Source organism: Notamacropus eugenii, chromosome 2, assembly GCF_028372415.1.
Source record: "Notamacropus eugenii isolate mMacEug1 chromosome 2, mMacEug1.pri_v2, whole genome shotgun sequence".
In the NCBI taxonomy this organism is placed as follows: Eukaryota; Metazoa; Chordata; class Mammalia; order Diprotodontia; family Macropodidae; genus Notamacropus; species Notamacropus eugenii.
The window spans coordinates 18298831-18326699 of NC_092873.1; the positions used below are offsets into that span (position 1 = coordinate 18298831).

General features: G+C 56.5%; 2 protein-coding genes across 8 annotated transcripts; one reads left to right on the forward strand and one right to left on the reverse strand.

Moving 5' to 3' along the window:
- On the forward strand, positions 1-12697 carry SCYL1 (SCY1 like pseudokinase 1). Of its 4 annotated transcripts, XM_072637354.1 has the most exons (19): positions 1-249; positions 529-669; positions 1130-1252; positions 1347-1573; positions 1817-1907; positions 2097-2252; positions 6385-6543; positions 6653-6760; positions 7375-7488; positions 8491-8646; positions 8784-8972; positions 9721-9796; positions 10016-10186; positions 10614-10792; positions 11382-11391; positions 11635-11714; positions 11806-12015; positions 12218-12299; positions 12376-12695. In XM_072637354.1, the coding sequence occupies exons 1-19, from the start codon at positions 130-132 to the stop codon at positions 12498-12500; spliced, it is 2517 nt and encodes an 838-aa protein (XP_072493455.1). In that variant the 5' UTR covers positions 1-129; the 3' UTR covers positions 12501-12695. The 4 variants fall into 4 exon arrangements, with proteins under 4 accessions (XP_072493455.1, XP_072493451.1, XP_072493454.1 ...); XM_072637350.1 differs by lacking the exon at positions 11382-11391 and having other exon boundaries at positions 11655-11714; positions 12376-12697; XM_072637353.1 differs by lacking the exons at positions 11382-11391; positions 12218-12299 and having other exon boundaries at positions 11655-11714; positions 12376-12697.
- Positions 12668-27828, reverse strand: LTBP3 (latent transforming growth factor beta binding protein 3). 4 transcript variants are annotated; one of them, XM_072637346.1, is made up of 28 exons: positions 26981-27828; positions 24987-25289; positions 24276-24478; positions 23802-23907; positions 23545-23637; positions 23240-23362; positions 22750-22908; positions 22333-22518; positions 21940-21956; positions 21657-21732; positions 21383-21481; positions 20890-21015; positions 20550-20681; positions 19987-20115; positions 19619-19741; positions 19149-19271; positions 18936-19058; positions 18054-18173; positions 17655-17783; positions 17358-17525; positions 16603-16686; positions 16033-16161; positions 15223-15360; positions 14985-15125; positions 14277-14438; positions 13889-13969; positions 13516-13647; positions 12668-13427 (listed from the first exon to the last, which is right to left on the reverse strand). In XM_072637346.1, exons 1-28 carry the CDS (start codon positions 27285-27287, stop codon positions 13276-13278), a joined length of 3864 nt encoding a protein of 1287 aa, XP_072493447.1. In that variant the 5' UTR covers positions 27288-27828; the 3' UTR covers positions 12668-13275. The 4 variants fall into 4 exon arrangements, with proteins under 4 accessions (XP_072493447.1, XP_072493448.1, XP_072493449.1 ...); XM_072637347.1 differs by lacking the exon at positions 23545-23637; XM_072637348.1 differs by lacking the exon at positions 15223-15360.
- Between the last annotated feature and the right edge of the window lie 41 nt (positions 27829-27869).

Here is a 27869-nt window from a genome sequence, read left to right on the forward strand (position 1 = left end):
GCGGGCCCTCTAGGGGGCGGAGCCGGGCCCGGGCTTAGTCGGAGTCCGAGCAGGAGCCGGGAGCCGGAGCCGGGAGCCGGAGCCGGGAGCCGGAGCCGGACCCCGAGCGGAACCGGGGCCGGGCGGGAAATGTGGTTCTTCGCCCGGGACCCGATCCGGGACTTCCCGTACGAGCTGAGCCCGGAGCCCCCCGAGGGCGGCGGCGCGCCGGGGCCGGGGCTGTGGACGCTGCACCGCGGCAAGAAGAAGGTGACGGGCCGGGGCCGGGGCCGGGAGCGGGAGCCCGGCCGAGCCGAGCAGGCCTGGTTGGCTGGAGGCCGGGACGGCCGGAGTCCGGCCGGCCCCGCCCCCGGCCCGCCCCCGGCCTGACGTGGCCCCCGCGGCCTAGGGCAGCCCCGGGGAGAGGGCCCCCTTCCCTGCCCCCTCCAGCGGAGCCCCCACGTGTCCCGGGGCGGGGGAGGGGCGGCAGTAAGGGCCCAGGGGCTCCCCAAGCTCTCCGGCCCCCTACCAGCCCGCGCCTCCCCGCAGGCCACGGGAAATGCCGTGTCCGTGTTCGTGTTCGAGGCCAAGCCCGGGGAGGAGGAGCAGACGCTGGTGGCCAAGGCAGCCTTCAAGCGGCTCAAAACCCTTCGGCACCCCAACATCCTGGCCTACATCGATGGGCTGGAGGTAGGCCAGCAGGGCGCACCCCTAAGACGCCTCCTCTGCCCCCTTCCCTCAGTTTCCCTTCTTGACCCTTACTTCCTGTTTTTTCTCTGCCCCCTCGGGTTAACGTCTGCCCTTCTATTCCCATAAGATCATTGGGACTTGGGAGATTTCCTAGTCTTAACCTGGGGAAACTGAGGCCCAGAGAGGGGAAGGGGCCTATCCAAGGTCACAGCGAGTTGAGACAGAGCTGGATTTGAACCTTGGTCCCCCTCCCACTGTTTCTTCTCTTCCCCCTTTGTCTTTAAGACCTGCACCTCCCCCCAGCAATCTCCCCAGGTCTTATTCAGAGCCTCCTGGTGTCCCCAGCCTGTACCCTTGGCTCCCCCACCTTGACCAACCTGGTCTCTAACTTCCCATCTGTCTCAGTCCAGGGGCCTGGAATTGGGATCTGTACTCACCTGTATCTTGGATCTTCTCCCAGACTGACAAATGCCTTCATGTGGTGACTGAGCCTGTGACCCCACTTGGGACATACCTGAAGTGGAAAGCAGACACAGGGGGCCTGAGTGAGCTGGAGATCTCCTGGGGGCTGCATCAGACTGTGGTGAGGATCCCCCTCGACTTGCCCTTTGGGGAGTGGGGAGGGTGGGTACTGCCAGCCTCCCAGACCATGCCTCAGCCTGATCTCATCCCCACAGAAAGCCCTTAGCTTCCTGGTTAACGACTGCAACCTCATTCACAACAATGTGTGTACGGCGGCCGTCTTTGTGGACCGAGCTGGGGAGTGGAAGCTGGGTGGCCTCGATTACATGTACTCAGCCCAGGGGGACAGCGGGGAGCCCCCACGCAAGGGGATCCCTGACCTGGAGCGCTATGACCCACCTGAGATGACAGACAGCAGCAGCAAAGGAGTGGGAGAGAAATGGTGAGCATGGGGGATTGAATGGGCGGGAGGTTCAAGCCCCTTGTGGAATGAGACTGTGTCCTGCCTGGGAGCCCAGAGGTGCTGGTGCATGAAGGCCCTGCTCCTTCTCCCTGGCCTCTAGCTGTACCACAGCAAAGCAGAAATTCAGGAAAGGGGAGGCAGGAGGAGGGAGCCCTGGCGCCACCTGGCTTAGCATGGTCAGGCCCAGGAGGGCCCCTGAGTCCTGTCTTTGGGTCAACACAGGTCAGCTGACATGTGGAGACTGGGCTGTCTAATCTGGGAGGTGTTCAATGGCCCCTTGGCCCGGGCCTCCTCCCTGCGTTCCCTTGGGAAGGTGAGTCTCTGGGATCTGGTTTCCCCCAGCCCGCAGGATACCCCCTCATTTCTGGGGCTTGCCTTCCTCCCTTCAGCCATGGACCTCTCTCCCTTTTCTGGTCATCTCATCTCTCCTGTCGCTCACTTCATTCAGCCCCTTGTCCTCCCTGACCCACTGAGGCCCCTCTCATGCCTACCCTTTTTTCAGATTCCAAAGTCTTTGGTTCCCCATTACTGCGAGTTGGTGGGGGCCAACCCCAGGGTACGTCCCAATCCATCCCGCTTCCTACAGAACTGCCGGGCCCCCGGCGGGTTCATGTGCAACAGCTTTGTGGAGACCAACCTCTTCCTTGAGGAGATCCAGGTGAGCTTATGCTGTAGGAGTGAGCTGCCCCTGAGAACAGGCACTGGGTTGGACTACCTCCTGCCTCACTTGTGCCCCCTGCCCCTGCTCTGTACACTGGGAGCTGTTGCTCTTCTGATTTTCTTCTTTCTGTGTCCTTTCTAAGGCTGGAGAAATGTTGTGTGCACGTGCACACACACAGACACACACACACACAGACAGATACACACACACACACATTCCCCTCACTATAAATGCTACGTGGTCGATATAGACACTGGAAAACAAAGGGATGGCAGTTGATACCAGACTGCTCTGTCTGGCCTAGCCCAGCTATCCATCAACTAGTTAAGCAAGACCCTGGTCATCATTGAGGCAGGGACCATTTCACTGAGCAGAACAGAACTGAGACTAGGATAGAGGGGTGAGAAACATGGTGGGAAGAGAGGAGAATGGGGGTAGAAGTCCCAATTCAAGGTCTGCTTATTAAAACTAACAATAGCTTGAAAAACCACCTGAAAAGCCAGGCCAGGTGAGCCCAGATGGGTCTGGAGAAAAGAAGATGAAATGTACATCTCCACTCAGTAGAGGAGAGGGGGGCTGAGGGTGCAGAATGTGGCATACACCATCAGCTTTGCCCTGTGTTTCTTGATTCCAAGGGAATTTGGTGTGGGGTATATTGAGAAATGATGCGTGTTGGGGTTTATTTAAGTTATCCATTTTTAAAAGCAGGACAGAAATGTCCACCGACACACATACAAGAATGGCATGACAAAGCCTCTCTTGAGACACTTAATGTGTCTTATAGGATCTTGGCTAGTTTAGAAATGAAATCAGTAAGGGCATCCTTAATAATAATTGGCATCTTTGACAACCCTTTGGCATCAGGTGAAAAGGGGACTGGCCCAGGAGTCAGGAGACCTAGATTCCAGCCCTAGCCCGATGCCCACTAACTGCATTGCTTTGGGTAACTCACGAATCTGAGCCTTGGTTTCTTCATCTATGAAGGGAAGGGGCTGGACTGGGTGCCCTCCCAGAGCCCTTTCAGCCCCCACCTTCTAAGTTCCTTTCCATTCTCTTGGACCCCCTGGCCCTTGCTTTTATGGCCTGATTAGAGCTTTGGCCAGGAATAAGGAAGACCTCAGTTCAAATCCAGCCTCACTGTGTGATCCTGGGCATGTCACTTAACCTCCTATTGACTCAGTTTCCCCAGCTGTAATATGAGAATAATGATAGTATCTTCGAAGGGTTGTTGTGTGGATTAAGTGGGATGATAACTGGAAAGTGCTCACTGGCGCAGAGTAGACATTATAGAAAAATGCTGATTCTTTCCCCTTTCTCTGTCCTCCCTGCCCATCCTTGGAGAAGGGAAAGTGAAAGGGCCGGGGCTGTGTGATGGGTAGGGATGTGGTCCCTAGAGTTTGCCAAGTGTTAGCAGAGGCGCAGAGAGGGGAAATGATTTATCCAAGGTTACGCAGGGCTAGGAGTTTAACCAAATGCAAATTTCCATTGCCCAGGCTATGGTTTTGAGGACTCATTAAATGGTTAGACCCAAGGCATAGTTACTAATGGATCAGCATCACTTTGGAAGGAGGTCTGGAGTGGAGTGCCCCAGGGATCTATGCTTGACCCTCTGAAGTTTAACATTTCTACAAGAGTGTTGGATAAAAACATGGAGAACATGCACTCAGTTTGAAAGCCGACACAGCAGAAAGAATTCACTGTCCCTGGGTGATGAGATTCATATTCAAAAAGTTCTAGACAGTCTAGAGGCCTGGGACAAATTTAAAAGGATGGAATTTTTAAAAAGTTTTATAAATTACTTTTTGTTCTTGACACTACTGTTGTTTCCGAGTACCCAGCATTCCCTCCCCTTGGCCCTTCCCTCTAACAAAGAAAAAGAGTTGAGCAAAAGCAGCTGCACTATTCTGTACCTGTAACCCCTACCTCCAGCTCTTAGGGGAGCAGAGTGTGTCAGCATCTGGGATTCCGACGCAGTTAGTTTCATCTGTGGTCAGCTTGTTTTTCATTGGCTGCCTCTACCTGGCATTGTGGTCCTCCTTTTTTGTCCAAGTCTTCCCAGGTTTCTCTGAATTTTGTGTATTTGTCTTTTCCTGCAGCACCATAATACTGCATTATATTCACATACCATGATTTGGGCAGACATTCTCCAGCTGGTAGGTAGAGGCTAGACCCAGGATCCAGAAAAGCTGAACTCAGATGTGACCTAAGATGCTTCATAGCTTTGTGACCTCTGTCTGCCTCCTCAGTTTCCTCCCCTGTAAAGTGGAGATAATAACAGCACCTTCCTCCCAGGGCTGTTGTTAAGATGAAATGTGATGAGATTTCCAAAGTGCTTTGCAAACCTTAAAGCGCTCTAGAAATGCTAGCTTTTATTATCGTTATTATAGGAAATACCCAATATGGAAACTCCTCCCACCAGTGTCAGGAAATCAATAATTTGTCGGTGACTCAGTCCTAGAACTGTCTGGGGCCTCGAGAGATAGCTGGTATGTGTCAGACAAGACTTGAACCCTGACTTGTCCAACGCCAAAGCTAGTTCTCTATACCTTTTTACTGTGCTTTCCTATAGTTCTTCCAAAACATTGGTGGGTTTTGGCTTTAATTATCTTTGCCAATTTAATGTATATTACGGGAAATCTCATCATTTTAAAAAATTATTGGTTTTAATTTCTCTTACTAGTAATTTGGAACATTTTTTCACATGGTTGTTGATGGTTTTCATTTCTTCTTTTGGAAGGGGCTCGGGAACAAGCATTAATGTATTAAGTGCCTACTAAAAGCTTTACAAATCTTACCTCATTTGACCCTCACAGAAACCTTAGGAGGTAGGTACTATTGTTATCCCCCCTTTCGACTTGAAGAAACTAAGGCAAAGGGATAAAATCGGAATCACCAAGCTAGTAAATGTTAGAGGGTGGATTTGAACTCAGTCTTCCTGACCTGACCTGGCCCAGCGCTCTAACCATTTTGCCACATGACTGCTCCAAGATGATTTATGTATTGAGTTTGGCTCTCAGTCTCATATGTTTGTGTTAGTTTTCAGTCTAGAATATCAAGCTTTTCTTTGGGACATTTGATGCAAAGATTTCCCAGTTATCAGTTTCTTTTCTTATCCTGGTTGCAGTAATTTTTAATTAATATTTTTATCTTATTAAACATTTCCCAATTAACATGGAAAAAAATTTTATCAATCTTTTTTTAAAATTTTGATTCCAAATTCTCTCCCTCTATTCCAACCCTCCTCCCATCTTGATAAGGCAAGCAATTTGATTTCAATTATACATGTGAGGTCAGGAGAAACATATTTCCATATTAGCCATTTAACATTTTTCACAATAGAAGATTATTTGCTGTGTCCTTTTGTGATCTTTGTGGCTTGTGTGGATATGGAATCTTGATTGGAGTTCTGAAAGGTGCTTCCTTCAGGTCTTCCTTTTTAGGAGGTGATCTTATGTGTTGTTCACTTTGGGAGCATCTCATGATTTCCCAGTGGGCCACCCTTAAAAAATGGACATTTTCTAGGAAGAAGGTTTGGTTCCTGAAGATTAGGAGCAAGTCAAAGGAGGAGGCACAGTGAAGGGGTTGGAGGGTGTTAGTGATCTCCAAGAAAGAGAAGCATGGTGGCCAGGACCATTGTGGTGACAGGCCCGCTCACATTCTGTCCTAGGCCAACCTCATCTGGGATGCTGCATTTAGTTCAGTGTCATATTTTAGGAAAGAAATGAATGAGCTGACCTGTATCTAGAGGAGAGCAATTAGTGTGGAAAAGGACCTTGAGAGTGTGCCTTAGGATGGAAGGAGCTAGGGATGGAGAAGAGACTTTTGGGGTATGATCAAGGCTTGTCACCTGGAAAAAGGAGCAGAACTCGGAGAAACGCGTGTACGTTAAAAAGAAGTATATTAAGGATTAATGTCAGGAAAAACAAACAATAACTTTTGAGCTACCAGAGCTATCTATAAGTGCACCAGGTGCTTGCAGGTTTTTCTTGGTGGTCATAGAGCACAGGCTGGATGGCCACTGCCCAGAGAGGCTATAGCAACGATTCTTGCTCAGGTATGGATTAGACTAGATGATCCCTTAATCCCCATGATTCTGTCTCACATCTGTCCTACACCAACTACTCTATAGATCAAAGAACCTACCGAGAAGCAGAAATTCTTCCAGGAACTGAGCAAGAATCTGGACTCTTTCCCTGAGGATTTTTGTCGGCACAAGATCCTGCCCCAGCTGCTGACAGCCTTTGAATATGGCAGTGCTGGAGCCGTCATCCTCACCCCTCTCTTCAAGGTGAGCTAAGCTTCATGTGACCAGGAAGGGGAGGTTCTGCTTGGGCAGCCAAGGGCCCAAGCAGACTTTCTGCCACCGGTCGGAGCTTCCAGCCTCTGTTCTCTTGCAGGTTGGGAAGTTCCTCAACGCTGAGGAGTACCAGCAGAAAATCATTCCCGTTGTGGTGAAGATGTTCTCCTCCACGGACCGGGCCATGCGCATCCGCTTACTGCAGCAGGTGGGTTTGAGGGGCCCTCAGGGTCCTGGGGCAGGGATGTGTCTTTTCTGGAGGACGCAAGGGTAGGGGGAGGAGAGCAGTGAAGCCTGGATTTGGAGTTGGGGCTGCCTGTGGGGCCAGAGGCACAGAACTTCTCTAGTTTGCAGTCCTTTGGTGGTACCCGCAGTAATGGCCCCGGGAGGGAAACCCAAGCAGCACAGGCCTGGGTATTTTTGACTGACCACAAGGATCTTTTCGAGCTGAAGACATAGCAAGTTGCAGCCAGACATGGAGCTTCTAAGGCTGGCCCAAGCTGAGTCCAGGATGAGGAATGTTACCTGCTGGTCTTTATTGTTTGTGGACTAGTTGGAGAAACTGACGCAAAGAAGGCCCCAGGAATGAGTGAACAAGTGAAAGAACGTTGAGCCCTTTCTATCTGGAAAGCATTATGCCAGATAAAGAGAAAGAAATACAAGTTAGCTCCCCATAAAGGGACCAGCCTGCAGAGGAGAGCACAGTTGTGGGCAGATGGCAGGGCGCGAGCTCCTGCCTTGTCTCAGCTCTGGGCAGTGGCTTCCCCTTGGTGAACTGCCATAGGTCTCACGTATCTCCTCTTCCCCACCCCCCTGGCACAGATGGAGCAGTTCATTCAATACCTCAATGAGCCAACGGTCAACACTCAGATCTTCCCCCACATTGTGCATGGCTTCCTGGATACCAACCCTGCCATCCGGGAGCAGACGGTCAAGGTGCATCAGGGAGGGGCTAACACTGGCACATGGGGCTGGGGGCTGGGGGGGAAACAAGACATACTGACCATCAGGGCCCAGTGTTGGCCCAGAGTCGGCAAGATCATAGGAGTGGGCTAACCCTAACCCTAACCCTAACCCTCACTCTGGCTCTGGGACCCTGGACAAAGCATCTGACCTCTTGGACTTCCGCTTCTTTATGTCAAAAAGGAAGGGTTTGGACTGGGATGACCTTTCAGTCCCTACCCTCTCCCAAGACCTGTGAAACTCCATCCCGAGTGTTTGGTTGCCCTGAGTTCTGCTTGGCATGAGTCTGTAGCTGGAAGCGTCATCCACAGCAGCCGGCTCCACCTCGCCCAGGGAAGCAGGAAGTGAGGGGTGGGCTCGAGCAGGTGGCCACTGCTGACTCTTCTCTGCGTTGGTGGGAAGTTGAATTGTCAAAGTGCAGGGGTCATTACTGTGTGATGACAGCATAGAGGTACCCGGGTCTGGGTGCCAGCTCTGCCTCTTGTGAGCCCTGGAATCCCATGAATCTGACCATCTCAGCCCAGTGCCCCTTTTCATTGAAGCTGGCAAATTGGTGTAGTAAAAATAGGCACTAGAGTCTGAGGCTCTCGGTTCAAATCTCTCCTCTTCCACGTACTTCCTGTGTGAACTGGTCCCAGATCCTCAGTCTTTATTGCACTTGGTGACCTGCTGAGATCCTTTCCAGTCCTAGGGCTTGATCCTCTCTACAAGGCAAAATCCAAACTTGGGTCCTCTCTCTGACTGGAGAGAGCATTTGTACAGGGTGGTCTCTACCAAAGGCATTATCAGCAGATCTGCAAATGGGCCCTCTTTGGGAAAAAGTTGCTTTGTCGGGATTTTCAGAGGCTGCCTGAGTGTGGGCAGCAGCCTCCATGGGGGAGAAGAGAGTGGGCTGGGTGCCAGATGTGGGCCTCCAGGATCTTGGAAAGGTTCTGAGCCAGGCTGTGGCCCCCGGCCCCTCCTTCTGTCCTCTAGTCCATGCTGCTCCTGGCCCCCAAGCTGAATGAACAGAATCTCAACGTAGAACTGATGAAGCACTTTGCCAGACTGCAGGCCAAGGATGACCAGGGCCCTATCCGCTGCAACACCACCGTGTGCCTGGGCAAGATCGGTCCCTACCTCAGTGCCAGTGTGAGTCGGGCACTCACTTTTGCACCTCTCCAGCCTGGGTGGCCTCCGTCTGTCCCTTGTTTCCCTGATGCCCCCCAGAGCAAGACCTGGCTCTTATGTTTTGGCTGGGTCGCTGAGTGTCATCTCCTCTTCCTCAGACCAGACACCGAGTCCTCACGTCGGCTTTCAGCCGGGCCACCAGGGATCCCTTCGCCCCGTCAAGGGCAGCGGGAGTCCTGGGCTTTGCCGCCACCCACAATCTCTACTCCATGAACGACTGTGCCCTCAAGATCTTGCCAGTCCTCTGTACCCTCACTGTAGACCCTGAGAAAACTGTGCGTGACCAGGTGAGGCTGGGCAGAACCCTGGGCACCAGGCTGGACAACAAGATACAAGCCGCCTGACAAACCTGGGACTTAAGCTCACTCCCAGCCCTATTGATTTCCCACTAACCTCTATGTTAGGTCTTTGAACCATATCCTGCCTCCATTCTTTTGCCTAGGCTGTGCCCCCCAACTCCCTCCCTAGAAACCTCCTTTGAGCCTTCCAACTCAGGTGATTTGCTGTCCTCAGATGGTCTGAGAGAAAGTTGTCTGGCCCTCTCCTTTTGTCTTTTCCTGGACTGTTCTGTGTCATGTTTATCATTCAAACCCAAATACCAGCCAGCATTTTAGAATCTTAGATCGGGAACTGGAAGAGAGGGACATTAGAGGGAATTGGGTCCAATCCTCTCCTATTACAGATAGGGAAACTGAGGCCTGGGGAGGTGAAGGGCCTTATCCAAGATAATTGGGTCATAGAAGTAGTGCTGGAAGGAACATTGGAGCCTATTTAGGACAACCCCTTTTACTCCTCTCTGAGGCAGGATTTGAACCTAGCTCCCGGGCTACACTATCCCCTGTGTCTTTAGAGCCCCATCACATAGTGTAGCCTTTAGAAGTATGTAAGAAACCCCTGAGGTCTCCTAGTGTCCCCTTGTGTGGATCAGGAGACAGTTCCTGTCTCGGATGTGATGGGGTGGAGTCTCCTGGCTCCCAGCTCTCCCCACCCCATCCACCCCCCCCCCCCCACTTCCCCCTCTCTCTCCTCCCTCAGGCTTTCAAGGCTGTCCGGAGCTTCTTAGCCAAACTTGAGTCTGTGTCTGAAGACCCAGCCCAGCTGGAGGAAATGGGTAAGTGCATGGAGGCACCTCCTCCCCCTCAGTCCTTCCTTCTTGGTACTGCATGGCACCACCCCAAAGCCTCAGTACCTCCCAAGGACACAGCTGTGGGGACCAGACCTGCTTTCCCACCTATTCCCCCGTCACCTGCTCCCCAAGTTCTCCCTTTGCTGGAAGCTCGTCCCCAGAAATCTCACCCCCGGCATGCCTCACTGGCCTCTCTTCCCCTAGAGAAGGATGTCCACAGAGCCTCTAGCCCCAGGCCAGGGGCCACCGCAGCAAGCTGGGCCGGCTGGGCTGTAACAGGTGTCTCCTCCCTCACCTCCAAGCTGATCCGAGCCAACCCCAGCACCCCTGATAGCACCCCAGCCAGTGACACCCCCCCCAGGCCACTCCCAGAAGGTAAGTCTTCCATTTCCTTGGGAGCTTAGGGTTTCAGACTGTCTCCTTCCCCCAGCAGCAGCAGCAACAGCTGGCATCTTCGGCTCCTAGTGTCCTGACCTCTGAGGGCCCTTTCAGTTCTAGACCCCAGGAGATTTTCATTTGGGAAGGGAACCACCAACCCACTTGACATAGCTTCTCTCCATTTCTTGTCCCAAACACTGGAATTTAGATTTGCCCAAACTTCCAGGCCCCATTCCTTGCCTGGGTGGGGTGTGGGGCCCCCTCCCCCTGCACAGCTGCAGCAGCCTGGAGCATCCACCCTTGGCCATCAGAGAACCTGGTGGGCATTTCTCCTTCATCAGTTATGGAAACATAGGAAATCTGGGTTCTCTGAGGAGGCTGGTGAACTCCTGATGTGCCCCCTTTTCTTTCCTCTCCTCTCTAGGCCCCCCAGCAGTAGTCCCAGCCCCAGCCCCAGCAGCTGCCCCTGCCCAGGTCCCTCCGATGACCTCAGGTCAGTGGGACACAAGAGGGGAGGGGGAGGACAAGGACGAGGAGGAGGCAGCCGAGGAAGGGGAGGGCTCTGCCGACCGGTGGGATGACGAAGACTGGGGCAGCCTGGAGGTAAGAGGGCCCCTGATCACTGTCCCAGCCGCTTCTTTTCTCCTCCTCAGCCTCACTTGTTCAGCCTCTCCCCCTGCACACACTGGAACGGACCTGGCTGGGAGGGCAGGGGTAGTGGCTCTTTGGGCTTCACTGCTATTGATTTTGTGTTCAGTCAGTCAGTCTCTTAGGGTGCAAAGGGTCCACAGCCCAGGGGGACGTGACCTCTGAAAGAGTCAAAGTCGGGTAGGAGCCCCCACTGCTTTCCTGCCTAGCGATCCCATTCTGCCAGCTTCCTTCCTTCCCACACCCCCCAAGGCCATTGGGGGCAGGGGAAGAGGGAGGCCGTTGGGTGGCCCAGGACCCAGCCTCAGATACATCCTAGCTGGGGGATCCTGGAAAAGTTGCTTCATCTCTGTTTGCCTCAGCTTTTTTGCCTGTAAAATGGGGATTCATGATAGCAGCTCGTCCCAGGGTAGTTCAAAGGAGCCAATATTTGTAAAGTGCTAGGTATCGATCCCAGCTCTCTCCCTTCTGTGGCCCCAAGAAGCTCACTGCAGGCTGGGGCCTCCTTTGTGGCACTCTGCACACCATTTGAGGATTTTCTGAGGTTATATGTCCCTTACAATCCCCTGGAGACAGTCCCTTCTCTCTCCCTCTGCCACCTTCCCACATCCTGCATGGCTGCCTGGGGCAACACTGGCCACTTCTTCCTGATGGAGAGGCTTTAGGGAAGCCCAGAGGGAACCCATGCAGCTGGGGGAGGGGGGGCGGGGAGGGCTGCTTGGCCTGCTAGAATGGGGGCTGGACCCTCTGTTTCTCTTGAGTCAGATCTCCACCCTTTGCCCCTCCTTGGGCTTACTCCCTGCCCCTTCCTCTACAGGAAGGAGAGGCTCATCGGGAGGATTGGAGCATCAGTGATAGGGAGCACCAGTCCAGGAGGGTGAGGCCCTGGGCCCAAGGTGGGGGGTGCCCTGCATCCAGGTCCAGAGACTCTGCCACCCCCCGGCCTCTCCAACTTTCTCCCATCGCAGGCGGGTAGCCCCTCTCAGAAACCTCCTGAGTCTGATTGGAGCAGCTGGGAGGCTGAAGGCTCCTGGGACCAGGGCTGGCAGGAGTCAAGGCCCCAGAAGCTTCCCGAGGGCACCAAGCTGGCCAGTGAGTACAACTGGGGTGGGACAGAGACCAGCGAGAAGGCAGATCCCTTTTCAGCCCTGGCACCTCGCCTAACTGCCAACACACAGGTAACGTGTGGGTGAGTGCTGTCCTGGCAGAGAGTGGGGAAGGCCTGCCCGGCCTGGGCAGTGGGGTGGGGGTGCTGTCAAAACCCTGAGCCCGGTTATGGTCTGGGAGGTCCTGGGAGGCAGTTTACTACTGAATGTGCAGGGAGGTGAAGGTTAGGCCTCTGAATCCCTTCGGTTGGCTCTGACTTCTTTCTCTTTTCAGAGAAATCCAGATTCCTGGAGCACAGAAGCCTCTGGGGACTGGGGGACCGAGGAGAGCTGGGGGACTCTGGAGTCAGAGAGCAGTAGGTTCCCTTGTCTCCCTTCTAGGGGGTGTTAATGGGGTTCTGAACCCCTGCTTCTCATATCATGGTCTCTCAGGACAGGCCAAAGCCGAGCTTGCTCGAAAGAAGAGAGAGGAGAGGAAGAAAGAAATGGAGGCCAAGCGGGCAGAGAGGAAGGCAGCCAAGGGGCCCATGAAGCTAGGAGCGCGGAAGCTGGACTGAGCCTGGAACCCCGGCATCGCCCCCTGCTCAGAGCCAGGGACTTGGGGTGGGGGAGGGGCTCCTGGCCCTGGGGCCTGGCCCAGACTTTGCCCCCAGTGTATTTATTGCACAAACCATGTGTGAGGCCCCCAGCCTGGCTCAGGGCCTGTCTCCCCATGTACATAATCAAGAGCTGGAATACATTTTATTTCTAGGGAGTCTTGAGCCTGGAGTGTTGGATCTTGGGTGGGGGGCACCTGAGGGGCTGGGCTGTCTCCTATGGGGCAGTGGGGGGGCACCTGAGGGGCTGAGCGGCCTTTTCCATCTTCTGGAAAGAACGGGACCTCTAGGGTTGACACTCCAAGAAGAGCTTGACCCCCACAAGTGGTGGATTGGGGACTGAACACTTTTAGGGTCAGGCTTATTCTTCCAGACCAAGAACTTGAAGAGTGGTAAACAGGCGAACTTTATCTCTGCAGGCTCCATCCACCCGTCTCGGTGGGTGGGCAGGCTCAGTCACACCCACGGGGAGGGAGCAGGTGTCCCGGCCTCTGTTACTAAGATACAATCTCCTAAGGGCCTGGTGCAGGTGCCTGCCCCAGCCAGCTGACAGTCCGTAACCAGGCCGTGTCCGCAGTCAGGCAGCTTCGCACTGCGGCAGCTCGGGGCATGACGTCCCTCGGGGCTCCAGGCTCACGCGGTTCGTACCTGGCCTCGGCCCTCCGAGCCGAGGGGGAAGCGCGCACGGGGGCCCCGTGCTAGGCGGCGGCCGCTGCTCCTGCTCCGGCTCTCGGGCTCAGCGGCGGCGCTGGGGCACGCACGCCCCGTGCGGCCTGACGCGCACGAAGCCGGCCTTGCAGGCACAGCGGAAGGAGCCGCTCGTGTTGACGCAGCGCTCGCTCTTGCACAGCAGCCCCCGCTGGTTCAGCTCGCGGCACTCGTCAATATCTGCGGCGAGACGGCGTGAAATGGACCAGGCTGGGGGCGGGGCCCTCCGCGGCGCCGCCCCCTCCTCCGCCCATCCCCGCGGGCTCACCCACGCAGCGCGTGCGGGACGCGTCCAGCTGGAAGCCGCCGGGACACTCGCACACCGCGCCCCCCGGGCGGGCCACGCAGCGGCCGCTGACGCAGCGGCACTCGTCCGAGTCCTCCTCGGAGCTGTCCTCTTCTGCGACCGAGAGGGATGACGATGATAATAATAGCTAACATTTACATAGGGCTGCGAAGCGCTTTTCACACCCTGTGAGGTAGGCGGAGTTACTATCCCCACTTTACTGACAGCGGTGAAGTGACTTCCCCGGGCTTATTCACAGCTCTCGTAAATGCCTGCGGAGGGGCTCCAGGTCCACTTCTCTGTGGACCCCGGGCCCCGAAGCTGGACTGGGGCGGCAGGGGGTGGGGCGACTCACCTCGGTGCGGCTTCCTCAGGAACAGGGGGCTCACGTCCCAAAAAGAGTTACTTTCGCTCTGGGAGTTCGGACACTGAAGTCCTGGGGAGGGTCGAGGTCTCAGTTTAGAGGTCCGGGGCCCTGCCGGACAGGACTTACCAAGCTGTCTAGTCCCACTACCTCCTCATTTTACAGAGAGGTAAACAGGCCCAGAGGGTCAGGGACTTGGTCACTGTCACACCCTGAGCAAGCGGGAACAGTGGGATTCGAATCCAAAGCCTCTGACTCCCTCCCCTCTTTCACCTGAACACTTGGGCCACCCTCACCTGGGGCGCTCCACTCCTGTTCCTCAGACAAAGCCACGAATCCCTCCAGTTCCCATTCTCCCCCACACCCAACCCTGGCTCACCTGGCCCCCGGGGTGGGCAGGGACGACACTGGGCCCCCCAGCCTCGACCCTGACGGCAGCAGCACTCCTCATATGGCAGGAGAGGGCCAGCTAGGGGCCCTGCGCACATCCCGTCATCCCCTCGCTGACCCCAGCACACATCCCTCCGCTCCTGGGGCCTGTCTGCAGGGGCAATAGCGAGTTAGAGGCTGACTCTGGGGAGGCCTGTCTGCAGGGCCAGCGAAAGTCATATGCCTTTGTCTGGCATTCAAGGCCCGGCTCAGACAGGGACCAGGCTGCCTTTCTGATCTTGCCTCTCCTTAGCACCTCCTTCATACACACCACTGTGCTTCCTAATCTGCACTGACCTTTCCCATCGCTATGACTTTGCTTCAGCTGTTTCTAATGTCTGAAATTTAATGCAATTCACAGGAAACGTCCTCTCCTTCAAGAAGTCTTCCATGATGCCCCTGCTGCATCATCAACTGCCCTTCCCCAGGGATCTCCCAGAATTTTGGGGTCCACACCCCTTTCTTGCAGTTTTCATGTTGAATTGTGTCCTTAGACAGGTTTCTCCCTGAAGGCAGGGGAAGCCAGGCTGAGCTCTGGGTTTGGCCCAGCATCATACACTTCTTAGTATCCAAGACTTGAATGAATGAATTAGACAAGCAGAGACAGTGACAGAGGTGGAGAGAAACACAGGCAGACATAAGGATGTCCGGCCCTCACCTGCTGGGCTTTCCAGGAGCTGGCAGTCCCGTCCAGTGGGCCCTGGAACCCAGGGCAGGTGGCACTCACAGCGAAAGGAGCCAGGGAGGTTGATGCAGCGTCCATGCTGGCAGGCCCCAGGATCCTGGCATTCATCCACATCTACAAAAGGAAGAGTCAGTCACAGACCTCCTCCTCAGACCTCCAGCCTCAGCTCCCCTTCCTTTCTTACCCCCAGGACCTCATCCTAGCTCCTCACCCATTTCTTCTGGGATCAGACACTGGCGCTGGGCTGGATTGTATTCAGCGGGAGGGGTGCAGGAGCAGCGGTAGCCCCCACGAGTATTCTCACACACACCATTCCTGCACTTGGACTCATCCAGACACTCATCAACATCTGAGTGGAGGGAAAGGAGCAGACTCCCATTGTCCCTTCCATACCCCAAGCCTCAAGCCTTTCAGGGACAGGCCTGCTGGCCGCAGCTGCCCTCAGTGCGCACCCACCCAGAAAGCAGAGGACCAGGGTCAAAACTTGCCCTCTGTCTCCTCTCCTCTGAAGGGAGCAGGCCATGGGTAACCATCCCCATTTCATAAAGGAGAAAACTGAAGCCCAGAATTGGTTGATGAGGAGGAGCCTCAGGATGTGGTGGGCTTCTATCCTCTGCCCTGGTCAGACACCACCTGGAATGATGCGTCCCATCCTGGAAGCCTCATTGTAGGAAAGCCATAGCTGAATGTCCAAATTGGGCAGCAAGCATTAAAAGGGCTAGGTGGGAGGGGGATGGGATGCTTGGCCCCAGGGCAGAACCCAGACAAGTGGATGGCCCAAGAGAAGGAGAAAGGAAAGTACCCCAAGAGAAATGGGCTGCTGGGCAGGGAGGTCTCTAGCTGGAGCTGGACCATTCATGTGCCCACTCATTCCAGCAGGGTTCCATCTCACCCATACCCATCCACTCTAGCAGGGTGCCCAGCTTGCCCTCACACTCACCCACCCACTCTAGCATGGTGCCATTTCACCTGCACACACCCTCACACTCCAGCAGGGTGCCCAGCTCACCCTCACACTCACCCACACACTCCAGCAGGTTCCCATCATAGTAGAAGCCTTGCTTGCAGTAACACTCATAGCCTGGCTGTGTGTTGACACACTTGCCCTCTTTGCAGATCTCCTCTCCAAAGAGCACACACTCATCAATGTCTGCAGGAGAACCAGCAGGGTTCAGCAGGAAACCCCTACCTCTGCTTTCCTCTCTGTAGCCAGAGCCAGCAGAGAGAAACCAAAGTGGTTCCCCATCCATTGTCTCTACAACAAGCTTTTCCATGTCCCCTGTTCCCCCTGGGCATTGCATCTCCAACTTCCATTCATTTGTACTGGCTGTGCCTCACACCTGGAATGCCTTCTCCCCTGACTTCTACCTCATAGATTCCCTAGTTCCCTTCAAACTCCATGACGGCAAAGATGATTTCATTTTTGTTTCTCTATCTCCAGTTCTAAACTCATTTCCTGGCACACAGGAAGCACTTAATAAATGCTTGTCAGTCGTACGGCTGATAGAATCGGTAGGTACTACATAAGTGCTTGTTCAATGAATGAAAGTACAAATGAATGGGGGGGGGGGGGCAGGGAAGCGCTCCTTACCCCGATGAGCTGGAATGCCATAACTGATCATGTTGCTCTCTTGGATATAACCTTTTCCATCCGGACAGAGACTATGAAATTCAGCTGGGGGTGAGAGCAACAGGGGACAGTAAGGAACAGTTCTTTCCCCTCCTCTCACAGCATCCCAGTATTCAAATCTAGGCAGGACTTTAGAGATCAGCTACTTCTCCAATCTTTTAGAATAATAATAAACATAGCTAATACGTCAGCTTTGGCATATTAAGGTTTGCAGAACAGTACATGTTATCTTGTTTGGTCCTCATAACATCCGTAAGGGAGGCACTATTATTAACATCCCCATTTTACAGATCAGGAAACAGGCTAAAAGGTTAAGTTACTTGCTGAGGATCACACAACAAGAAAGTGTGGGAGGTCAGATTGGAACTCAGGTCTTCCTAACTCCAGGCCCAGAGTTCTGTCTACTGCAGCACTACCTAGCTGCCTCCAGAACTAGTATGGTGCTTAGAGACCATTTAGTTGAATCCCTTCATCTTAAAAATGGCAAAAAGACCTAGTGCCAAGGTCACCCAGGGAGAAAACATCAAAAAGGCAGGGTTTGAACCCAGGACCTTTGGCTTGGAATCATCCCACCTCTTGCATCCTCATTTTACAGAGGAAGAAACTGAGGTGGGAAGAGGGGAAATGGGGGGCCGTAGGTCCCTGGGGGTCCAAAGGGCTAGGTATCCAGTACCCTGTGCTCCCCACCCCAGTCTCCCAGCAGTCCCAGTTCTGACCTGAGCTGTAGACAGGGCAGGGGTAGATCTCGCAATGGTCCCCCCAGCCAGCACCCAGCGAGCAGCAGCACTCTTGCTGGGTGACGTTGGTGGCCAGGACACTGTCACAGAAGATGGAGTCATCGAAGTTTAGATAGCATTCCTTCTTGTTGTGGGGTTGCTCTACCTCTGAAACATGGGTGTGGGGGCAGGGAAGAGAGCACAGGTTCAGGGGACTGCTCTGAGACACAAGGGGGAAGACTCAGGCATCCCTGGGAAGGGGAGAGGCAGGCAGTGGGTGGAGGAGCAGGCACTCACCCTCACAGCCATGCTGGTCGTGGGTGGGGGTGAAGCCCTCATCGCAGACACACACGTAAGAGCCATGCACGTTCTCACAGGTTCCATGTGGGAGGCACAGTCCTGGATCTTGGCTACACTCATCTATGTCTGGGAAAGGACAAGGACAGGGGATATGCCAGCAGCCAAGGCCAAGAGCAGATTCATCATGAGTTCCATCTCTGTCCTCAGCCCTGCCTGGGCTGAGGCCATGCCCCCTAGCCCCAACTGCACCTCTGGGAGACTTGAATGGGGGGGTTCTCTGGGGGGGGTGGAGGTTTTGAGGGGAGTGTATGGGTACTGTGGAGTTCCCTAAGGTGGTAGGACTGCTGTGCAGCTGCTCCGCCATGCCCCGCTTCCTCCTGCTAGATGGGTGGGTACCTTGGCACTTCCTGCCACCCACCAGCCGATGGCCTGGGGGACAGAGGCATCGGTAGGAACCGTTGGTGTTACTGCAGTCACCTCCGATGCAGGCCGCTGGGAAGTCACACTCGTCAATGTCTGGAGGTGGGAACCAGAGATCCAGTGAGCCCAGGTGTCCTGAGCTCCATGGTCCTGTTTCTAGGGTTGTCCCAACCCTGGACAGGAACTCGGCTCAGAGGTCCAAAGAGGGATGAACAGAAATCAGACCTCGGTCTGTCCCCTACTCTCAGGGACCCTGCTGGGGCAACCTGTTCACTGTCCCTGACCTTTAGCCTTGAAAGGGAAAAATGCAGGGAGCTACTAGACTACCGTCTCCAAGAGGATAGAAGATGGCCTCGAGCTAACTAGTTTTGATAACTCCCATCCCCTTCCTTCCAGCACCCAGTGTAGGACTCTGAACACAGCCCACACTTCAAAAATGCTGTACTGGATCCCAGACAGAGACCTGGGGGCTTCTGCGGGACTCAGAGTCAGCAGACAGCCACCAGGGGGCAGCAGTGTTGACCACTTGCTGACCCAGCCAACAGGTCAGAATATCAGGTCTGGGAAGGCCTTGAGAACCTAGATTGTCTAGACTGAGAAAGACCTTAAAACCCAGAATGTCTGACATAGACAGTCCTTAGAAGATAGAGCATAGAATGTAGGAGCAAAGAAGGTACTTCCTTCTTAGAACAAAGAACCTAGAACCCAGAATGTCAGAACCTGGAGGGGCCTCTGCTGGGAGGGATTCTAGAGCTTCTTCTAGTCCAAATTCCATTTTATGAACGGGCAAACTGTAGGCCTGCCCCTTGGGCCAGCTTTCTCAGCACCTTTAGAGCCAGGCCTCCCTTCCCTACTCACCCTCGCAGCGGCTCCGGTCCCGGGACAAGTGGTAGCCCGTGAGACACTGGCACTGGAAGGAACCGGGGGTGTTGGTGCAGACCCCATGCTCGCATACATTTCCGGCTTCGCACTCGTCCACATCTGCCGGGGATAGGAGGAGGGCAGAGGTCAGTATCCAGTCAGAGGACCTCAGGCCGCCCTAGATCGCCCCCCGCCCTCAGGGCCACTCACCTAGGCAGCTTCGGGCATCTGCGGGGGGCGCATAGCCCTGGGCGCACGTGCAGCGGAAGGAGCCGGGGAGGTTCTCGCACCAGCCTGGTTGGCAGGGGCTACCCTCAGCACACTCGTCTATGTCTGTAGGGGTGAGGGAGTGTTGGAGGGGCTGGACAGCTGGGAGGAACAGAGCGCAGCCAGGCTGGACCCCAACTTCGTCCGCGTCCCCATCCCAGTCCGGCCCCTCCAGTACCGCATAATCGTGACTACCTACTGTCCTGGCGAAAAGGCTCAGGCCTGCCCTCCGCTCGCTAAGGATACATAGGCTGGCAGAGCTCAAGGAGCTCCTTTCCCACCTGGGAGCCCGGTAAATGGGGCAGTGGGGTGGGGGAAATCACTTTCTCATTGTCCAAGTTCTCAGCCCAGAAGGTGTGCCAGATGATTGCCACCCCCCACCGCCTGGTCCCTCCCCTCTCCCTGCCCCTCACCTCGGCAGGCCCCGCCCCCTTGACTCCGGTAGCCCGGTTGGCACGCGATGCACTTGAAGCTGCCAGGTTTGTTTTCGCATTTGCTGTCAGGGCAAGAGCTGGGGTCCCGGCACTCATCGATGTCTGTGGACAGAAGGGAGGGTCAGGAGGGGCCTACAGGACCCCAGGACGCGGGAGAGGATGGATGTCACGGCAGAAGAGCTGGGGAGGGTCGGGTCTCCACGTGCCCAGCCCTCCCGGCGCATCTTGGGCCCTCCTCCCGCCCCACCCGGCTCGGCTCGGCTCGGCTCGGCTCGGCCCGGCCCGGCTCTGCTCGGCTCCGGCTTGTAGGGTGTGTCTGCCGGGCCCTCTCTCCATCCCGGGCCTACCTTCGCACAGTGGTTGCCGGGACGGCTTGGTCCGGTAACCTGGATAGCAGCTGCACTTGTAGTTCCCGGGGAAGTTGATGCAGAAGCCGCCGTCCCCGCACAGGTGGGGCTTCACGCACTCATTGAGATCTGAGTCCGGGATGGGAAAAAGACAAGGGCCGGGCTCCAGGCTCCGCCCCTTCGGGGGTCTGCCCCAATGAGAACCCGTCCTTCCATAGGTCCGACCTCTTCAGCAGAACTAACACCTTAACCTCCAGGTGCCTTAACCTCCGGAGGCCCCGCCCCTCAGGCCACTCATTTGCCTAATCCCCGCCCCGAATAGCTCTGCCTCTACAGGCCACGTCCCTCCTCAGTCCGTGACCCACAACTGGACTGCATCTCTAAGTCCCGCCCTATTGGCCCTTCCTCCCAGGTCCCCAAGGAATCCACGGGCCTCTTCCTGATGCTCATTAGCCACACCCACCCCTCTACAAGCTCCTCCCCAGAGCCACTCCCCCACCCCAGCTTTCCCAAACCCCACCCAGCGGCCCCCAGACTCTAAGCTAACCAAACCTCGCGCTTACCCACACAGGAGCGGCCGCTTGGGGTGACTTGCAGCCGGTAGCCCCGGTTGCAGTGACAGTTGTACGAGCCTCCAGTGTTCATGCAGACGCCCTTCCCGACTCCACAGGGCTCAGTCTCACATTCGTTCACATCTGTGGGAGGGCGACATAGGACACGTCGTAGCGGATCCTTGGATCCTTGATCTCGGTGGGGCCCCCAGGAGCTCTGACATCAGAGGTCGGGACGCCCCTGGTGCACACTGAGGCTCTGTCCCCTCCCCTCCATCCTCGGCCCCCTCCCTGCCGTGGGGCCCCGCGCGCGAGTGCTCTGCGGGGCCAGGCACCGGACGCTCCCGCTCACCGACGCAGTACATCTGCTGTGGATGGGGCCGGTAGCCGGGATAGCACTGGCACGAGTAGCCCGAGGGGCCGGGGACGCACTCTCCGTGGCCGCAGATGTTACGGTTCACCCGACACTCGTCAGTTTCTGCCAGGAGAGTGAGAGCGGCGCCCTGAGGAGCCGGACACCCAGGCGGCCCTGCTCGCTTTGGCGATGGCCTCGCCTGGCCAGGCAGGCCCCAGGCTGGAAGGGGGGCGCCGAAGGACTTCCCCATGGTCCCACTCGCAGTCCTAGGACCAAAGCTCCCCTGCCTGGCGACTACTTGCCTTGCTGTGGCGTTGCCGCTTGTTAGAATGGAAGTTCGTGGGGAGTAGGGACTGGGTCTTTTTTTGTCTCTGTCCCAGGACCCGGAACTTAGAAGAACTGAATCGATATGGTTGCGGAGGTGGCCCGGGCAGAAGCAGGGTCTGGGAGCCAGGCTAGGGGTCGAGCCTGGACAGAGTGCGTGGCTTACCTGTGACCTGGGTTGGGGCGATTTCCACCGCGCTCCTCGATGGGAGCAGATCCGGAGGGACTCTGCGCACAGTTGGCGGGGTGGGACGGGAAATCAGCTCTGGAAGAAAAGAGCCCAGGACGTGGTTGATCGCTTGAATGGGTGGGTGCACCTTTCTTGAAGCCCCATCCGTAAGGACTGGCCTCCAGGACTTAGGCTAGCTCTCCCCTCCTGCCTCCCGCGGCTGGTAAGGCTTTTCCTCCCTGCCGGGTCTCTTTCCCCCTCCATGGTTCACCTGGGTAAGGGCGCACTGGCGGCGGCGTCGTCACAGGGGATTGGCCCTGTTGAGCCGAGCGCTCCTCGGAGTCCATCTGCGGATGGAGTGGGGAGAACGTGGGGGGAGAGAAGGCAGCCTTGAACTCAAGTCTCAGCTTCCTGGGCTCTGCCTACCATTCTCCCAACCTCATTTTTTCATCCACCCCATACCTCTGCCAGGTTGCTAACTTGCCCCTATGCCCTCTGCCTCCCTTTGTGACTCCCCAGCTCAGCAGTGGCCAGGTTCTGGCCTGTATACTCACAGAATCCGTGGTCACCCCTGGAAGAGAAAAGGCCAGCATTCAGGGGGGGGGGAGGGGGTTTAGGAGAGTTTGAAACACAGTTGGGGTTGGGGACTGGATTCGAGTCTAATGTCGGTGGACGTTTCACAAACTTGCAGAGAATTTGGTCAGAGCCCTGGGGAATGTCCTAGTGGAGGCAGTCAGCTCTGAAGGACACACTCCAGCAGAGTGCCCGGAAAAGGATTGGGGGTAGGGAGAGATCTGGGTCCTGATGGAGTATAGTTAATGGAAATAGATTGAGGTTGAGTCCAGAGTCTACCTCCGGGGTCCCTAGGGGAAGTGTTTGGAGGACAGGGCTCTGTCCCCTGTCCTCTGCTCCCCAAAGCATGGGTCTGATTTAACTGCTAGGCTTACCTTTATCCTCCTCCAGTTCCTCCTGCAGGGGGGCCCGGCTGGGGCTCTCTGGGAGCTGCTGGGATTTGGGGGGCCCATCTGGATGCAGGAACAGGGAGAAGTCACTCTCTCCTTGGATGGTGAGTGTCTGGTGGGAGGTCAGGATGTGGTAACCTTTTCCAGCTGGGCAAATCTCTTTGAAAGCAGCTGGGGGGGGAGGGGAGGGTTGGAAGGGAAAATAGAAGTGAACTTTCCCTGGACATCTCTGGGGTTCCCACCTTCCCCCAGTAGTGCCCAGGAGCTGAGAGAAGCCTCTGTCAGGGCCCTGAGATTTCCCACAGATTTCCTGTCCCCCAGTGCCTGAGTACTAAGCTTCCCTCCCCATTCCCCTGCAGGGCCTTGGAAGCCCCAAACAGTGCAGGGAGGGCAGTGGCTGACCGGTGCCATCAGCAGGGCACCGCTGGCAGCGGGTCCCCCAAGCCTTGCCCACGCTACAGCAGCACATCTGACGGGTCAAGTGGGTGGTGAGCGGGTGTTGACACTGCAGGTCAGGGCTGACCAGACGGAAACAGAGACTTTTCTCCTCTGGCTTCTCAGCTAGGCAGAGGATAAGAAGAATCAGGATAGATTCCCTGCCCACCTTGGGCACCCTTGCCTCACCACCTCCAGGCCCAACCTCATACCCTGGGTGACCCTGACTCCATAGCAAACTGGACCCAACACCTCTGACCTTGCTTCAACATATATATGTTCTCTGACCTGTCCCCATATGACTTGAAGTATTCTCAACCTGACTCCTATAACCTCTGACCTCCCTCTGCACCTGACCTTGGAATTTTTCCCAGTCTGCCCCTCCACATCACAATATGACCTTTGATACTCATACGATCACCACATGGCCTCTGACTTTTCCCCAGGGTGTTCTTACCAAGGCACTGGGTTCGAGAGGGGCCAAGGCTATGGCCAGGAGGACAGACACACCGGTAGGAACCTGGGCTATTGAGACAGTCTCCATGTCTGCACATGCCTGGCATGGCACACTCATTGATGTCTTTGGGAAAACAGAGAGGGCACGAATGGAGAGACAGGCTCTGACACCCTCCCAACCTTCTCCACTTTGGCTCCCTCCTCCCACCTCCACATTGCTGGGGCCCAGGGACCTTCCAGCCCACAGTCTGGCCTGTCTCTGGCCATTCTCAACCCCACTTTGTCCACCTCCCAGGGTCCCCATACCCTGGCAATGGGTGCTGTTCAGCCTCTTGTAACCCTGGGGGCAGTCACCCCCCAGCTCCCCACGCACGGGGCCAGGTTTCTGCACTCCGGTGTCTGGGGGAGAGCATGGCAAACTGTCACTGGGGAGTGGGGATAGGGGGGCCCGCTGGGAGGGGAAGGGAAGGAGGGATGGGGAAGAGGAGCAGGGGCCCAGGAGGTCAAGCTATGTGTGGAATGGGAGCGGGCCAGGGTTGGGCTCGGGCTGCCATAGGACTCACATTGCAGCTGGGGACACTTGTGACATTTGTTCTGGCCCCAGGCTGTGCCAATGCTTCCACAGCAGTCCTCTTGCTTGGTCAGCCCTGGAAGCGGGTTACTGCCACACTGAGGTCCAAGGAAGGACCAAGTTAGGGGAGACCCCAAGACCTCAGGTCCATCACCTTCCACTCACAACCCCTGAGGATCTTAGGATGTTACAGTTGGAGAAGACTTGGAGGGCATCTCATTAGGCCACTCATTTTGTAGAAAGGGAAAGAACTTCTCCAAGATCACCCACAGCTAGTCAGAATCTGACTCCCCCAGCCCAAGACTGCCTGCCCACCCTCAGAGCCAGCCCAGGACTGGGTACCCTGCAAGGGAGGAGCTAAGGACAGGGTTCTGGTAGTCATAGCCTGTAAGAGGGGAGAAAGGGTGGTCCAAGAGGCTAAGGTGGGGTCCCCAGGGGAGAGCTAGGGCCCCTAAGGGTCACTCACGGCCTGCTTGGGTAATGTGTCCTGGAAGCAGCGGCCCAGGGGCTTCTGAGTGGGAGGCCGGGGATGGGGGGTCTTGGGATGGGGGAGGAGGTGCTGAGGGGGTGCAGGGCCCTCAGCGCTCAGCCCTTCGATGCGGTGAACCTGGACAGAGGCCTCTGGGGGATGATGAACTCTCACGTTCACCAGGGGCGGAGGTGCCTGCACTGGAGGGCATAGGGCACAGTGGGTCAGCATCTCATACTCTAGGCCCACCTCCAGCCTCCTTGCCCCAAGCACAGGCCACTGCCTGGGGAAGGGCAGATGCCATAATGGCCTAAGCTTCCTTTCCTGGGCACAGCTGGTCAGGGGCCTGTCTCTGTCTCTCTGTCTCTTTTTCTCTCCACTATTCTACTGGGGTCACTTGGGACAAGCCCCTCTCCGTCTCTGAACCTCAGTTTCCTTCTCTGTAAACTAGAGGACAACAAGATCTCTATGGTCTCTTCCAGGTCTATTCCTAAGAATGAATGAATGGAAAAGTGCATATGAAGTGATTCCCACGTGTCTAGCCCTGAGCTGAGGCCTTACTTGCTTTCTGATAGAGCAGAACCTACCCATGGAGGCAGTGGTGGCCACCTGGTCTTTCCTGATCTCTACCTTGGTTTCTGTCTGCACCCCTCCCCGCCTTGGTGTCTTTCCATCTCTGGGTGTCTCCTGCCCAGTCAGTTTTCCTACCTTCAGCTGAGACCTGGCCAGGCCCCAGGGGCACCAGAAAGGCTGCATGCTGGGCTGGAGGCTGCTCCCCTGCACCAGGGGGGTCTGCAATCACCTGGACTGCATAAATGGCATGCTTGCTGGCCACTGGCTCCCCCTCAGGGGCAGGGGGCGGGGGGCCACTTAGAGCCCCACCTCGGCCTAGGCCTGCCCCCATGCTTCCTGCTGGCACCTGGCAGAATCGTCCAGTGAAGTCCGGGGGGCAGAGACAGTGGTTTCGAGATGAACACTGGCCCCCGTTCATGCAGGGCAAAGGGCACACCACTGCAAGGAAAGATGGGGTAGGGTGAGGGAGGAGGAGTGTCACAGTGGTTAGGCCCCCACTCTCCCTCACCCCCCCCCCAACTGGATTCGTGATATGCCCAATAGCTCTCCCATCTGCCTTCCACAGGGCATCTGGGCAGACTCCCCCATCCCTGCCCCCAGCCATACACAGATACACACACAGATGTAGAGTCAAAGGATCTGGAACTGGGAAGGACCTTAGAGAAAATCAATTCCAATTCCCTTGGAGGTATATTTGTGTGTGGGAGGCCTGCCCAGGATCACTGGGCTATGAAGGGAGGGTGCCGAGGCCAGTGCCTGCCCTCTCACATATGTATGTACTCCCTGGTACACAGATAGCAGCATGTTTCATGTCTTACACACACGTGCACACACGAAGAGCATTTGGCTACCAGTTCCCCGGTCCTGAGCCCTCCCAGGTCACAGAGACCTTTAAAGATCAGCTAATCCCCCCAAAATTGGAACATTAGTCCCCCAGAGTCCCACAAGCATCTCAGGCTTCACTGTCTCACCCCAGCCTTCAGCCTTTCTGCCCTCCCTCTCCTGTCGTGGAGACATTCTCTGCCTCACCAGGCAGCTGCCTCCCAGATACCAGGGACAGGGTGGGGCAGGCCATTCTGGGCTCAGCTGAGGCTGGCAGCCCCCAGCCCCTGGAAAAGGCATCCTTCCTGGCCCATCCATCCTGTGATTGGGGGGAGGGGAGAGGGCCTCCTTCCTGCCCTTCTAAGTGAGTCACTCCTGGTGGTGAGCTTGACCTCCAAGTGACACCGCCCACCCGCGGCCCCGGGCACCGTGCCTGAGGGATGTGGGCAGCACAGACGGAGACAACAGCAGAGGCAGGAAGGCCCTGGGCTTGAAGAAGCTCATGCTTGTCCATGCACACACACAGAGTCACACATGCACACTAGATACACACACAGATGCACCAATATTGTCACACACTGTAGGACCCCTGGACAAGAGATTCAAGTCTGCCCCTCTAAGCCTGGGGCTCCCAAGAGTGGGAGATGTTTGGATAGTGCCTCCCTGGGCCTCAGTCTGACTAATTACCCCCCCAGAGGCATAATTAACAAGGGACTCCTCCCTGCCACCCAGGGCCCTGGGGATAATTTGCCACCCTTCTTCCCCCACCCCCACCTGGGGACCAGGACTTTGCCTTCATTTCTTGGGTCCTTGGGGATTTGAGGGGGTAGGGGAGCCACCAGGTCTAGGGGGCTGAGCGTGGGATCAGCCTGGAGGGAGACTTGAAAGGCCAAAAACACAGTGAACCAGAGGCAGGGGCATTAGAAGGTGGGAACAGAACAGTCTGGTGCCAGGAAAGGAAGGAACTGAAGAATTTCTCTCTCATCCTCCCCCCTCAGACAAAGCTGAGTCCATCCTCAGTGCCGATTGACACTCCCGTCCAGTCACAGTGTTCTTCCTCTGACTCCCAGAATCCTCCCTGGATGCCCCAGGCATCCTGCCCTCAGTCTTCCAGAACCCAGGTGCTCCCTCCCCCCTCCCCCCACAGAGCCCAGGCATCCTGGCTTCCCCATCTCAGAACCAAGGTGTCCCTGTTCCCAAGTACCCTGGACCTGCATTTCTCCTTGAATTCCCTGCCCTCTCTGAGCCACCCCGGAATCCAGCCTCCCTCTCCTGCCAGAGCCCAAGGTTCCCGGCCCCAGCCTCACCCACTCGGAAGCCGGAGCCGGTGAGCGTATCAGCGCTGTGTCCATTCTCCCCAATGAGGGTCATGTTGTTGCCCTGCTGGCAGCTGTCTCGGCACTGACCCTTCAGACACGTTCTCTTGCAGATGACGGGGGCAAAGACCACCTTGAAGCGTTCCCGGGCCAGTGCCCCTCCACCCCCAGTACCCCGCTCCCCTGCCGGGCCCCCCAGCACCCCTCCACCCAGGCCCACCAGCAGTAAGAGAGCCAACAGGCCGGAGGGGGGCATCTCAGGAGGCAGAGGGAGGGGGGCACTGCAGGCCCAGGGCATGGGGTCCCGGGCAAGGGGCCCTCAGGGAGCTGGGGCAGCAGTAGGGCAAGAAGGAGCTAAGAAAGAGAGAGGAGAGAAAGGGAAGGAGGGAGGGAGGGAGGGAGGGAAAAGGAAGCTGGAGAGATGGAAGTGAGGAGCACCGGGTTAGAAGAAGACTGGGAAGGAAACTTGTGCCAAGTGTTCCAGTCCCTGATGGAGTGGGCCTGGGGGACCCCAGAAGGCCCGGAGCTGGGGAGGCTGGAGGCGGATGAGAGAGTGCACAGCGGGCGGGCGGGCTGGGAGCAGAAACAAGGACAGGAGTGGGGGAAGCAGGGGTGGGGATGAGCTGCCCGGCCCGGCCTGAGCTCGGGAGCCAGCGAGCGCGGCCTGCCTGCTGCCCACGGTGGCCCGGGCCGCCTCCTCCTGGCGTCCCGGAGCTGCCTCCTGGCCCGCCAGCTCCCCACGGACCCAGGGAGTGTGGGGCTGGGCAGGACCCGGGCCGACGGAGGGAGGGACGGACGGAGGGAGGGAAAAATGAGGAGTTGTTTTCCGTGGCTGGAGCAAGCGGGGAGAGAGCAGGGGAGGCGGCGCTGGGGGCTGGGA